Genomic DNA, 13,021 nt, shown 5'->3' on the forward strand with positions numbered 1-13,021 from the left:
ATGAGGAAAACTCCATACTGCCCATAAAAGATCTAGAGAGAAGCCAGTCCTTCCTGATGGCTTTACAGTTCTACTTTTCTTATATTACAATAAACTCCATTTTCTTTGAGAGAACTCAAGTGAGTCTCTGCTACTTGCAGCCAAAAATGCCTATTAACAAGAACACTAGACTTGGGTTACACATCGAAAGTTCACAGGAGGGTCATCTACAATGAATGTGGATTCCAAAACTGACATACAGCACAGAACTGCCACAGAGAGGTGCTTGATCAATGATGATGGAATAGAATATTCCTGAAAAGCAGCCTGCTCCAGGGACCGCTTGCCTTGCCTTCACTTATATTGCCTCACTGAGAAAGATTCCACATATACTCCAAGAAGCTAAACCTTCACATTGCATTCAGATCAATCCTTCTGGAAGAAGATCTCAAAGCAGTCTCCAAGCTTGTCTACAACATGGCATCTGGCTTTCTTCCATCCTCAATGAGGCCACAGGAAAAGACAAGAACTTTAAGCAACAGCAAGAAGAGTTTTAAATAGCCCAGTGGGAAGAACTTTCTGATAGAAAAGATTTAGAAACTGAATGGCCAGTTAAGGTTAGGAAGTCCCTTGAGTGAAATGCTTAAAAATAGAAGGCATTCTTATCTCTCTTATCCTTAAAGGAAATGAAACTGGTCACTCAAAGGCATTTCTAGGCTCTGGAATCTATCCAATGACAGTGGAATAACAGCCTCGTTTTTCACCACAGATAACTGAGATCCTGTTATCTGAAGAGATGGCCCCAAATATTTGCAAAGGTTTAAGAACATAACAGGAAATAGAACCCACGCCTTGTCTTACTGCTTGTTTATACCCTTCCAGGAAAGAGTTAATAAAAACTGAGCTTTCCCACACAGATTAGGAAGAAAGAATACAAGTTTATAAAGAACACCTAGCTCCAATTTCCAACTTCCACAGCTTGCGGGGAGAATATTCAGATACCTGAGACTGGTATGAACTCTGACTTCTCAAGCAGGAACTAGGGCTTACCAATGTTTTTCTCAATATGGCAGGTTAAAAACTTCCACTTCTTTCAGGCTCCACTGCTCCCCAAACCTTACCTTTGAGGAGCTTAGGTCAGGATTTACCTCCTCCAGGAAACGTCCCTCACTATACCCACTCCTGGGCTAAGTTATATACCCTTCTGTCTTTTTGCATAGTATCCTGTGTTTCCTCCTGTGATTAAAATAGCCTGTGAAATACCTTCTTCAAAGCTGTTTATTGTCTGTTTTCCTCTCTAAAGTATGCATTTATTGAAGGCAAAGTCCATATTTATCCTCAACTCTATACTCTTGGTACCTGGAACATATTAAGTACTTAATAAATGCATTTGTTTCAGAGTATGCTCCACCTACCTAACAGAAGAGTTTTCCTCACCCACTCTGCCTAAGGGGAAGTCTCTGAAGGGATGTCCATTACAGAGCTGGGAGGCCCCAGATACCTGATAACAGCCATAGGACTTTAAAAAGCAAAAAGCCTTTGGAGATTATCTACTCCAGTCTCTCCTCCTTACAGCATGTTGTTAAGATACAGAGAGGGAAAGTGATTTGCCCAAGGTCACATAGTCATTTTTTTCTCACTATTTAGAAAAATCATCATTCTTAGAAGCACTGACCTTCTAGAGACAGTTGCACAGAAATAATTGTCTTTTGGCAATAATATCTCCAGCAGACACTAGGAATTTTGCAGGCATTACGTCTAGAGGGACAACACAAGATGATGGTATAAGAGACTGGGCTGTGTAGTCAGTCTACACCTAAGATCACACTCCAGCTTTGCCACTTAGAGACTGTGTGGCATAGGCAAGTTACTTAATCTCTCTGTACCTCAGTTATCTCATTTTTAAAATGGGAATAATAATAGTACCCTCCCTTACCAGGCTGTTCTGATTATTAATGAGATGAATACATATAAAGTGCTGGCACACAGTAAGCATTCAATAAAGATTTATTAATATTAAATAGCAGGCCCTTCCTCCAGGATCTCTCCCAATTTCTACCTATGTTCTCCAGACTAATTTCTTTCTCACCTTTTTGCCCTCATAAGAAAGAATTGAAAAGATAACAGCTGAGAAGGCAAATTCAAATTTGTGCCTCATTCAAAAGCTGCCTGGTTGAAGTCATTTTCTTGCAGTTTTCCAAAGACACCTAGCCAGAGCCCAGCATTATCGGGCACAGTGCATGTGGCTCCAAACTCGACCCAACCTGGCAGACCTGCCAACCCCCATCCCACCACCCTGTCTTTTAGATAGGTGAACACATTAGATTGTAATCATAATTCATGGAGACATTTGATTTGTAACTGAAGCTAATGTCATTACATTTGATTGCAGTTAAACATGCCCTTAAAAATAAAATGAATCACAGGGTAATTTATCCTCAGTTATACTTGTCCCCAACAGTTCTCATCAGTTTGAGGTTGTGAAGCTGTTGTTTAAATAGCAATAGGGAAATCATTTGCTGACACCAGGCCAGAACACTTTCTGGAAGAGTGGGGACTTATTAAAAATATAGATTCTTGGGCCTCACTTCCAGGTATATGATTCAGTAGCTGGGTCCCAGGAATATACATTTTTAATGAATTTTGTATATGTGGTCCTAGTACCAACACTTAAGACAACACCACTAAAAATGTTAAGAGCAGAAGCTCTGGTGTCAGAGAAAACTAGGTGTAAACCCAAGCCGTGCCAAACACTAGCTGTAGCTCAGGCTATTATGCGTCAATGTTAATTCCAGGTTTTACTACCCCTCCAAACACATATGCCCCTCTGAGAAGTCTTTCCCAACAGGTTATATTCACATGGGAGCTTTCCTATTCTTAGCTGCCCCTGGGAAGGGAAAGAAAACCCTTTAGAGGTTGTTACCAACTTTACTCCCTTACTATATATATGCAGATGCCCAGTAAGTTGCCATTTTGTTCCTCTTTTTCAACTGCCCCCTCCACAAGAATCCCCTATTACAAAACATACCAAATTTCCTCGCCAACATGGTTGCTTGCTGTAGTTTAAATTCATTACTCTGACCAAGCAGAGGCCTGGAGTTGGACACTTCAACCAGCTTTAGCCCTGTGGCAACCTCCACACCAATGCAAACCCTCAGGTGCAAAATCTCTGGCAGTACCTGGAATCTTCCCTCCAGCTACATCCCAACTGCCCTCAACTTTCCATTGCATCCAGAAATAGTACTTCCTCACATCCTGATGCTGTATGAAGCCCTCCTAACCGTACATTCAGAGTTAGGCAGGTGCCTAATCTTTGTCTCTGGATAGGGAAAGCCTCCTCACTGGTGTAACTGACCACACCCACTCACACACACAATGCCAGCTGTGGAATGAGCAGCCATTTTGTCACATTCCCCATCCCCAACCATAAATATTCTGTCTTTACAGGGTTGGTAATGCTCTTCTTTAAACACAGTTATTAGGTGATTTGAATTTATTATCTTGTGCAGAGGCATAATACTTATTAATTTGTTATTAATTTATTCAGTTTATAGCTCTTGCAACAACTTAAACTCAAACATAACTCAGTGGGACATTTACAATACCTTAGCTTTCCTGTCCCAGGAAAATCTACCCTTTGACTTTCCAAAATTCTCTTGGGGACAATTGACATATACTAGGAATGTCAAAAATAGATCAGGAAGGGCTTCACAGAAGAAGTTGCATATGACCTTCCATTTGAAAGATGGAAATATACTTACAAGCAGAGGTGAAAGAAAAGGGAATTGCAGAAAGAAGAAATATCATGAACAAAGCAGAGTAGAGTTTCTCAAACTTCAGTGTGTATTGGAGTCAGGCTGGGGGATGATAAATAATAAACTCAAGAACAGAGTTACCTTTGTAGTGGGGACAACAGAATGTGATTAGGGTATGAAGGAGGAGTTTCGCCTGTATTGGTAATGTTCTATTTCTTTAAGTGATGGGCATACATCTGAAATATTTCATAATACATTTTCAAAACTAAATCAGCCTGAGAGCTCGGATTCAGTAAGTTTAGAATAGTAGTGAGGAATCTCTATTTATTATAAATCAGTCCAGGTGCAAGTGGTTCATGGACCACTTTGCAAAATATGGGGACAGTAATTCTTGCACAAAAGGGAAAAGGAAAATCATGAGCACAAAGCCCCAAACTGGGAGTCAGAAGCCCTGGACCATATTCCCTGCTCTGCCCAAATTTGCTAAACGAAACTTTGCTAGTAGGTTAACTTTTTGACTGCCATTTTCACAAACAGATAGCTACAATTGTAATGCCTGTTCAGCATGGTAAGGATAAATGAAACGATGTCTGGTGAAATTTTGGAGGACTTTCCAGGAAATGCATGTTTTCCAGAGAAGATAATGTTTTGTGGAAAGAGATCACCTTTTCCTGGAATCAAGTTCTCAGTGATGTGTCTACAGTGCCAACTTTTTTCTATTGAAACATTTAGCATAAAGACCTTACATGGAGAAAAGTGTTTGGTTTGAGTATGTTGAATTCTGTTCCTTTAACAAAAAATATACAGGGTTGCAGTTCTCACTTGGGTTAGGGAAAAGAGAACACGGCATACACATCAGAGTCACTGGGGAGATTTTCAAAACACCCAGTCTTCTACCTGCTGTTGGAGATATCAGAATGGGAAAGGGGGTCTAGAGAGTTTGGAAAATGACAGTTTTTAAGTAGTCCAAGTGATTCTGATAAATTCCTTTTTCTAAAAAGATTCTTGGCCTCCTTCAAGTAACCCAATCCAAGATCTTACATATTCTCCTGCCAAGAAATACCTAATATTTACTTCTCACCCATTTCTTTTGTTTAGCACTCACTGAATATAAAGGATAATTCACACGTATCTTGCTTATGTATACACAGGAGAAAGTGAATAATGGCTATGGTCTGAGGGACCAGGGACCAGCTGTTTGGAAACCTCAGCATCCCCAGGGTTGAAACAATCTCTTGGCCAGATGTTTCCTTCACTGGTTAAAGCAGGGCACAATGCTCCCAGTGGAAGCCCCTCTGGACCCCAGGTTTGTCCAGCTGGATCAGCTACAAGTAGAGAAATGGAACCCTAGGGCCCCATCAGGTCACCTTGATTAAGTATGAGTCAGGCCAGCAGCTCTTTATTTCTTCCTGTCTCTCCCACTTCCCTCAGCTCATCTCTATGGGCAGCCGCCAGACCGGGGAACCAGAGTTGGGTAGGGGGAGGAGGGAGTTCTTAATGGATACTCCATCTCTTCAGTGGTTTAGGGTCTGGCAGAGATAAACCAGACCTGAAATTAATTGGCTTCTCCTCCTGATGTATTCGGTAAATGCACAAGCTGCTGAAAAGAAGCCAAGCTAGGGAAGCAAAATCAATTCCCTTCGGCTGAACAAACCCTAAATTTAACTCCCACAGCCCTTTCTTTTGTGTCATTAATCCATGGAGCTCAAAATGGTGTCCAGGCTTGGCTTCCTGCTACTGGCAAATCCCATCGCTGAGGGTCAGAGCCAAGATCTTAGAAGAGGCTTGGCTAATGGTCATGTGCCAAGAGGATCCGTGAAAACATGGTACCACAAAGCTGACTTCAACATTCACCCACATCTCATATAACCTTGGCAGCAACCAGGCTCTAAAAAGGAAGTGGAAATAACTTTAGTTGGTCTGTGTTTCAGATGGGTAAGTTGCAGAGGCCTAGCAATCCAAGCTCTGTCATTCTGCTGCCCAGCATAAACTTGGTACTGCATTCTGAGTCTTGGACATTCCCTTGAATATTTTCAAATGGCACCTTATTCTCCAATTTAAAGACATTCATCTAAATGCCAATACTGTGACCATGTTCCTATGAGCAAGGCTCAAGTGGGAATTTAGAATGGCAGAATCATATGAGATAGAAATAGCACTCAGGTTGTCCTGGGTGGTGCTGCAGGGACAGTTACCAGACATTGTATGTCCTCCCATGGCCCACTGGGTGGAATGTGGGAGAGTGTGGGCTATGGTGTGGACCATTGACCATGAGGTACAGTGGTGCTCAGAGATTTATTCACCAAATGCAATGAATGTCTCATGATGATGGAGGAGATTTTTGTTATGGGGGGAGGAGTGGAGTGAGGGGGCTGGGGGGTATATGGGGACCTCATATTTTTTTAATGTAATATTAAAAAAATAAATAAAGACAAAAAAAAAGAAACAGCACTCAGATGTTTAGATTTCCTCTGTAGGACAGCTATACTCAATCTAGTTCTGCCCCACCCCACCTGTAGGTGTCCAAATTTCCATGACCTTCCCACATCTCCCTTCAACAATTTCCTTTGAGGTTTTAGACCTAGGAGGTGAAATCTCTAAAATGTGTCATATGGATCAATATAAGGGCTTTGGAGGAGTCTCATTCAAGCCCACAAGGGGATACAAGCTGGGAGACAAGCCACTGTTCATGGTCAGACTAAGCAAGGCGCTGTTTGTCCCTTTTTTTTTTCAAGGTTAATTGTAATTTTTATTATAACTGCCTAATTCACTTTTTTCCATAACAAAGGTAACAGATTTATCACACTAAAGGATACTACTTTTTAAAAACAAGCTATATTTGCTTAAAATAGTCCAAATCCTAAATCCAAATAGGATGGTATTTATGATTTTTTTTAGATCTTTTTATTTTTAATTGTATTTTTTAAAGATACATAGATCACAGACAATGTTACATTAGAAAATATAAGAGATTCCCATATATCCTACACACCATACCCCACACCCATTCCTCCCACATCAACAACCTCTTTCATGATTGTGGCACATTCATTGCATTTGTGAATACATTTTGAATCACTGCTGCACCACATGGATAATAGTTTACATTGTAGTTTACATTCTCCCCCAGTACTTTCAGTGCCTTATGGCAGGATATATAATGACCAGCATCTGCCCCTGCAATATCATTTAGGACAACTCCAAGTCCTGAAAATGCTCTCACATCACATCTCTTCTTCCCTCTCCCTGCCCTCAGCAACTACCGCAGCCACTGTTTCCATATTAATGCTACAATTTCTTCCATTGTCCCTTTAATAACTGCCATTTAGGCCTATTCTTCCTCTACTGGAAATTCTTAGAAATGCAAGTGGGGTAAGTCAGAAGACAAGAGAATTCTGCATGCTACCAGCCCTGCATGGAAGTCAGAGAATGAAAGGGAAAGGATATGAACTGACCTAGCTCTGACATGCACAATGTATCCCAACATACAGTAGTCACTGCCTCAGTCATGCATTCGTGCTTTCTACATTTACTGAGCACATGCTCTGTTCTAGGCACTGAACAGATCACCACACACGTGAATTGTTAGGACCACCACTTTGTCCTGACATCCAAGTTTCACTTCTTGAAATAATTTGTCCATAGAAGTGCTGAGCTTGTTAAACCATGTCCAAAAATGGAGGTGAAAGGAAAGCCTAAGGCTATTTTCTGATAGCCCCAGGGCTTCCAAAGGGAAAGCCACATGGGCTTAGATGAGCCTTAGGAGTTTGTTTGGTACCATGGTTTTCAAAAGGAAGAAAGAAAATAACATAACTCTAATTTCCAATATGGTCAGAAAACCAGTAGTTGATAAAGGGGGAAAATTCAGAGAGAAGGGAGACTAGAATGGTATTTCAGATTTAAAACTTTTACAATGAGTCTGAGGAAAGGAGGAATCAGAAACAGGCACACACACACACACAAAGTCTAGTGCTTTTAATAAGCAGGTCAGAAAATCATGGTACTTTAACACAAGGTTTCTCACTCAGCACTATTGACATTTTCAGCCAGATTCTTTGTTGGAGGGGATGTCTTGTGCATTGTAGAATGTTTAGCACCCACTGCATGTCAGTAGCACCCCTACCAAACTTGTAACATCCAAAAATGTCTCCAGCCATTATCAAATGTCTTATGTATGGGGCAAAATTGCCCCTGTTGAGAACCACTTCCTTAGCTCATCACTCCCATCTCACCCCAAGGTCAACTGAATGTAGTCTTTGGAGAGAAGAAAGATTATAGGATATGGGCTATATTCCCAGTAGACAAACTTAAGAGAAGTGATGCTCAGGAGAAGTTATGCCATTTGTCCATGACCACAGAGTAACTTGGTGAAAGAACTAGAAGTAGAATCTGAGTTTCCTGATTTTAGTCACCTATACTGTGCTGTTAATGGAGATGATAATGATAATGACTAGGATAATAATTCCAAAACTCTGTGAACAACAACATTTAGCAGTAAGTTATATCAGTACTTTTTTCTCAGTGCCCCACCAAGGTATACAAAATAGTTCAAATATTCACACACATATTTGACTGTGTCTACCTAAATTTGTTTTTTTTTCCTGCTCAGTTAGTTCAAATTAAATTGCTCCTATTGCTTTCCAGCAGGCTGTCGTTTCTGCATTTTGCTATTTCTTAGTCTAGCTACTCACTACCAGCACCTCAGGTACCCTGCACTAAAATTAGAGAGAACCTTAATGAAGGAAAAGGCAAATTGGGGTGATTTAGGGCCACAAGATACCTGTGTAGATACATTTCTTTGGTGAAGACTACACATTAACCTCTTATTGGTAATGAGCACCTGTGTGTATGTATTTAGCAGATCACTGTTTTGAGATAACCATTAGATCAGAGCTCTTAAAGATCAAGTTTATTTTGGAGTAGTAATACTAGTGAATATGTTTCTGTCCCTGGAAAGCAAACCTGGATAATAGTCTACAATGGGAACCATGCAGGCAGAAGAAGTTAATGGAAATTGAGGTTAAACAACAGAAATCAATTGTGCTTACTAGGCAATTTTGCTCTGAATATAACCCTGATACAGATTGCACTTTAGAAAATCCTAGACCAGACATTTCAAAGGAATCCCCATCCATGGTCTTAGAGTTAGAAAATGAGAAAGGGGTGGAAATAGATTTCCCTATAATGCCACACTCCCCATTTCTTCCCCATAAAGCCCCCCAGCTTTCCCAATTCCAACAACCCAGATCTTACCTCCCACAAATTGCGCTGCTCCCATGCAACGTCCCATCATTCTGGAGATGAGCTCCTCCATGCAGCAGCCCAGGACAGCAGCCAGTGCCACCAGGAGCAGCAGAGCACAGCCGGCACCTGTCACCACCGTGCACATCTGCCAGGCCAGACTTGGGATGGCACTGAAGCTGGCATAGCGCCCACACTCTTCCACCATGATCAGATTGTGCCCCTCTCCCCGCACAGGGTAGTTGCACCTCCGGAATGTGCTGAATGACACTGGCTTACCCAGTTGGGATCCAAAGAGCCAGTAGGGCAAGAAGTAACTGGTAGAACTGGCCACAGCAGTAACAAGGGACAGGAAGGCCCAGAGAGTCCCCACCAGGGTCAGGCTGCTCTTCATGGTCCCAGGTGTCTCTACAAGGATGGGAGATGAGTTGTGTCACAGTACCAAATGCAGGAAATTATCATGTAAGCCCACCACTGGCCTATGTTTCATATGCCTGGCCAGTCCTGTGACTCATTTATGTGCTGCTTGACATGTGCTTATTCATAGAGAACCACTGGGGTCCCTAAGGGATTCTGCTTCCAAGCACTTTTCCCATCTTCCCTTCCTTCTGCTTTATGCAGAGTTATAGAGTCTCTAGGCTGCAATGGAGAAAACATAGAATTGAATTAGTGACTGCTCTACCAACTCAAATGCAATCAGATCAGACAGCTGTTAACTCTTGACCTACAACCTGGAACAAACAGCAAGAGGGGAAATAAAACAAAGCTGCCCTGAGAGCACCCAGGATTCCAGCTGAATGGACTTGCTGGCCTGGAGGTCTGGAAGTGAGATCTTAACAAATTTGTTTTCAGTCAACAGACGAAGGAAGGCAACTGATAGATCTGCCCCCACTGCAAAGAGAAAAGAGGGAAGAAGAGTTCAGCAAGAAGGACATTCCCATTTTCCTAGGGTAGAATTCCAACACTGAATTAATGTGGGCTTTTCACTGGATGTATCTGCCATGTTGAAATAGAATATAATAAGGGGTACCCAGGCTTTTACCCTATATCTATCACTGAGTAAGCACTGTTCACTTTTCCCACAATCAAAATGGGAGACAAATTTCCAGCTAGTGAGAATTGTTTAACTCTAGCCTGGCTATTAAGAAATACTTCCATGTCCTTTCCTGGATATAGTCAAGAAAGCATCTCATCCTTCAGAAATGGATAAGGTCCGCTCTACCTGGCAGCAGGAAGATATAGCTATAAGGACCTTCCAAGATCACTTTTGGAGCAAGGTGCTGAGACTTTTACCCAATCTAGTCTCTTCAGCTCAATGTACAAATGGATTTCACAGACCCTTCTGTCAAAAACAAACTACTTCCCTCCCAACTCCATTAATCTGCCATTACTTTATGGCCTGTTTCTTAGTTAAGGCAGCCAAAGACCACACTGAAACTTGATGCCAGCACCAATGAATGTCTCTAGCAGACAGATGGTAGAGTAAGTTTCAGAAACTCCTCTATGATTCATAACCATTGTTTAAAGTTGCAGGTGATGGTGTTGATGGAGGAGGGCAGAGCATAAGGCAGGGGACATGCAGGAGCTGGGTGTATTGACCCATCACACTGCCGATTTGGAACATTTTCAGGAGTAGGAAACAGTCGTATTCAGGGTCTCAGTGTCCATGCCCAGCCACAAGTCCTTTCACAACCGTCATTGGCAGAGTAGTCCCTCCAATTAATGTTTGTTTAATGAACCCCAGTTCATAGAATCATTCAATTTCCAGACTGACAGGGACTTTCATGAATCGCCTAATCCAACCTTATTATTTTACATATAGGGAACCTTGGCCCACTAAAAGGGAAAGCAATTTTCCCCAAGTTACAGAGTAAATTAGTAAGCAGTACAATAGAACAAGAAACCTGATCCCCAAATTCCTAGGTCAGTACTTTCCTACAACACAGTGCTACTCCCCCTCTTCCCCTCCATCACTTTGCAGATGGGAATAAAGAGAGGAAGTGAATTGCCCAAGGGTAAAGGGTTAGTAAGTTACACTGGCTAGACAAGAACTCAGTTATTTGACTCTTCCCATAATCTTTTTTTTCACTTCACCACAATTTCCCTCTTGATACATACGCATTTTGTGCTATGTGTTTTGTGCAGGAAGGGAGCAGAGATTGTAAATTGTAGGTACTTACTTTGGAATGTTAGGGCTTGGGAAGAAAGTGCCCTGAGCAAGGCCCCAGGGAATGAGGCTTTGTGCCTGAAGGGTGGGAGGAATGAGAGAAAGATATGATATAGGATTGAAGGCCAATAGGAGGAGAAATGGAACTAGTTTAGAGTGACTGCTGTTAGCAAGCAGGTATGCTTGGCTGCAATGATGTAATACCTTTGTTTGTTATATTAAAGTCTCGAAGATATGAAATGCATAAGCAACCCTCAGTTATAGACTCACTTCCTGGTGAAGAAGCCCAGACTAGAGGATGAATGGAAGTAAGCTTATAAACAGCTGCTGGCTGCATCATCATAATTCCTTCCGTACCTACTATTTCATGTGTTCTACCCAATTATCTTCTTAGATTGGCAAGAAAACGAGTAAATTGACATTCAGAAAGTTAACTGACTTGCCCAAGGTTACCGAGTGATTCACTGATTCAGTGGCAATCATCATTTTCCACTCCATCTACAACCTTCTCTGAAACTCCCCACTCCACCCTCCTCACCATCACCCCAATAGCTTTACAATTCAAGGCCACTATGGTTTCCCATGCAGGATTTCAACGAAAGTTTAAGGATCGGGAAAAATTAGAGAGGAACACAGGGAAGGTAGAAGGAAAGTCACTCTCTCAAGTGTGTGAACCAGAAGAAATGGCATTAGCCATTTCAATTTCAGGACTAGTAGTCAGAACTAACCTCTATGTCCCCAATGAGTGTCATCACCTTGAGATCAAAAGTCTTGGAATGAGAATATTAAATCTTTGGGCTGCCCATGTGCTGGCTGGGCCCCAAATCTCAGTGAAGTTGCAACATCTACTCTCCTGCTCATTCATCTCACTCAGGACAACTAAAAAGGAGATGATGATGGAAATCTACCATATCAAGGAACCAAGAGGGTCTAAAACTGCAAGCAAGAGAGTCTCATCCATCAGCCCTATGGGATCGCAATCCCTGCTCAATTAGAGGTGGAGTGGACAGCACCATCCAGAATCCTCAGGACTGGGGGATGAACTACAGACTAAAGTAGGCTTACTGGTATTTTACTATAGAATTATTGTGATTCTAGCAATGGAAGAAAATGTATCATTAATGTGGAGACAGTAGCCACTAGGGGTTCTGAGAGCAAAGATAGGGAAAAACAGATGCAATATGGGAGCATTTTTAGGACTTGGGAACTGTCCTGAATGACATTGCAATGACAGATACAGGCCATTATATATCTTGCCATAACCTACAAAGTTGGATGGGAGAGAGTATAACTATAATGTAAACTTTAATCCATACTTAGAAGTTCTTGGCTTCATTTTTAATTAGTTTTGGATCACAGAAGGGTTACAACTATGGCAGGAGAGGATAATTGGTGTGGGGTGTCACTGATGGAGGATAAATGGGAGGAAATTCACTTGGGTATATGTACAAGGTACACAAATATGTTCAAATGTTCATGGGGCATTGCCACAGTGGTTAGAGATTCACACAACAACTGAAAGAATATTGAATTCCTATCCTGGAGAGCTATGCCACATTCTCTAATGGAACAGCAACAATCCCCCAAGTACAGGGGCAATGACTAGTGAAGAAGGATGGTCCATTTATGGGCTTTGATATTGATGACTATGCTTATGAGTCTTGTTCTTGAAATTGCAGCTTAGCCTAGTGCTGTAGGGTGCCTAAGTGTTACCTCCTGAGAACCTTCATGTTGCTGAAATGTGGCCTCTCTTTAAGCCAAACTCACATATAAACGCATTACCATCTCCCCAGTGTGGGACATGACTCCCAGGGATGAGCCTCCCTGGCACTGAGGGATTACTACCAAGCACTGGCTGGTGATGCAACTGGAGAAAGAC

The 13,021-nt window shown here is 41.8% G+C and overlaps 1 protein-coding gene across 1 annotated transcript in view; it reads right to left on the minus strand.

Moving 5' to 3' along the window:
- Window positions 1–13,021, minus strand: part of LHFPL1 (LHFPL tetraspan subfamily member 1) — a 53,807-nt gene that overhangs the window by 34,485 nt on the left and 6,301 nt on the right. Inside the window, exon 2 of the mRNA XM_023584191.2 lies at window positions 8,988–9,614. Coding sequence (XP_023439959.1) covers window positions 8,988–9,369 — 382 coding nt within the window. The 5' untranslated portion in view covers window positions 9,370–9,614. The remainder of the gene's footprint in view (window positions 1–8,987; window positions 9,615–13,021) is intronic.

This window comes from Dasypus novemcinctus, chromosome X, assembly GCF_030445035.2.
Source record: "Dasypus novemcinctus isolate mDasNov1 chromosome X, mDasNov1.1.hap2, whole genome shotgun sequence".
Classification (NCBI taxonomy): domain Eukaryota; kingdom Metazoa; phylum Chordata; class Mammalia; order Cingulata; family Dasypodidae; genus Dasypus; species Dasypus novemcinctus.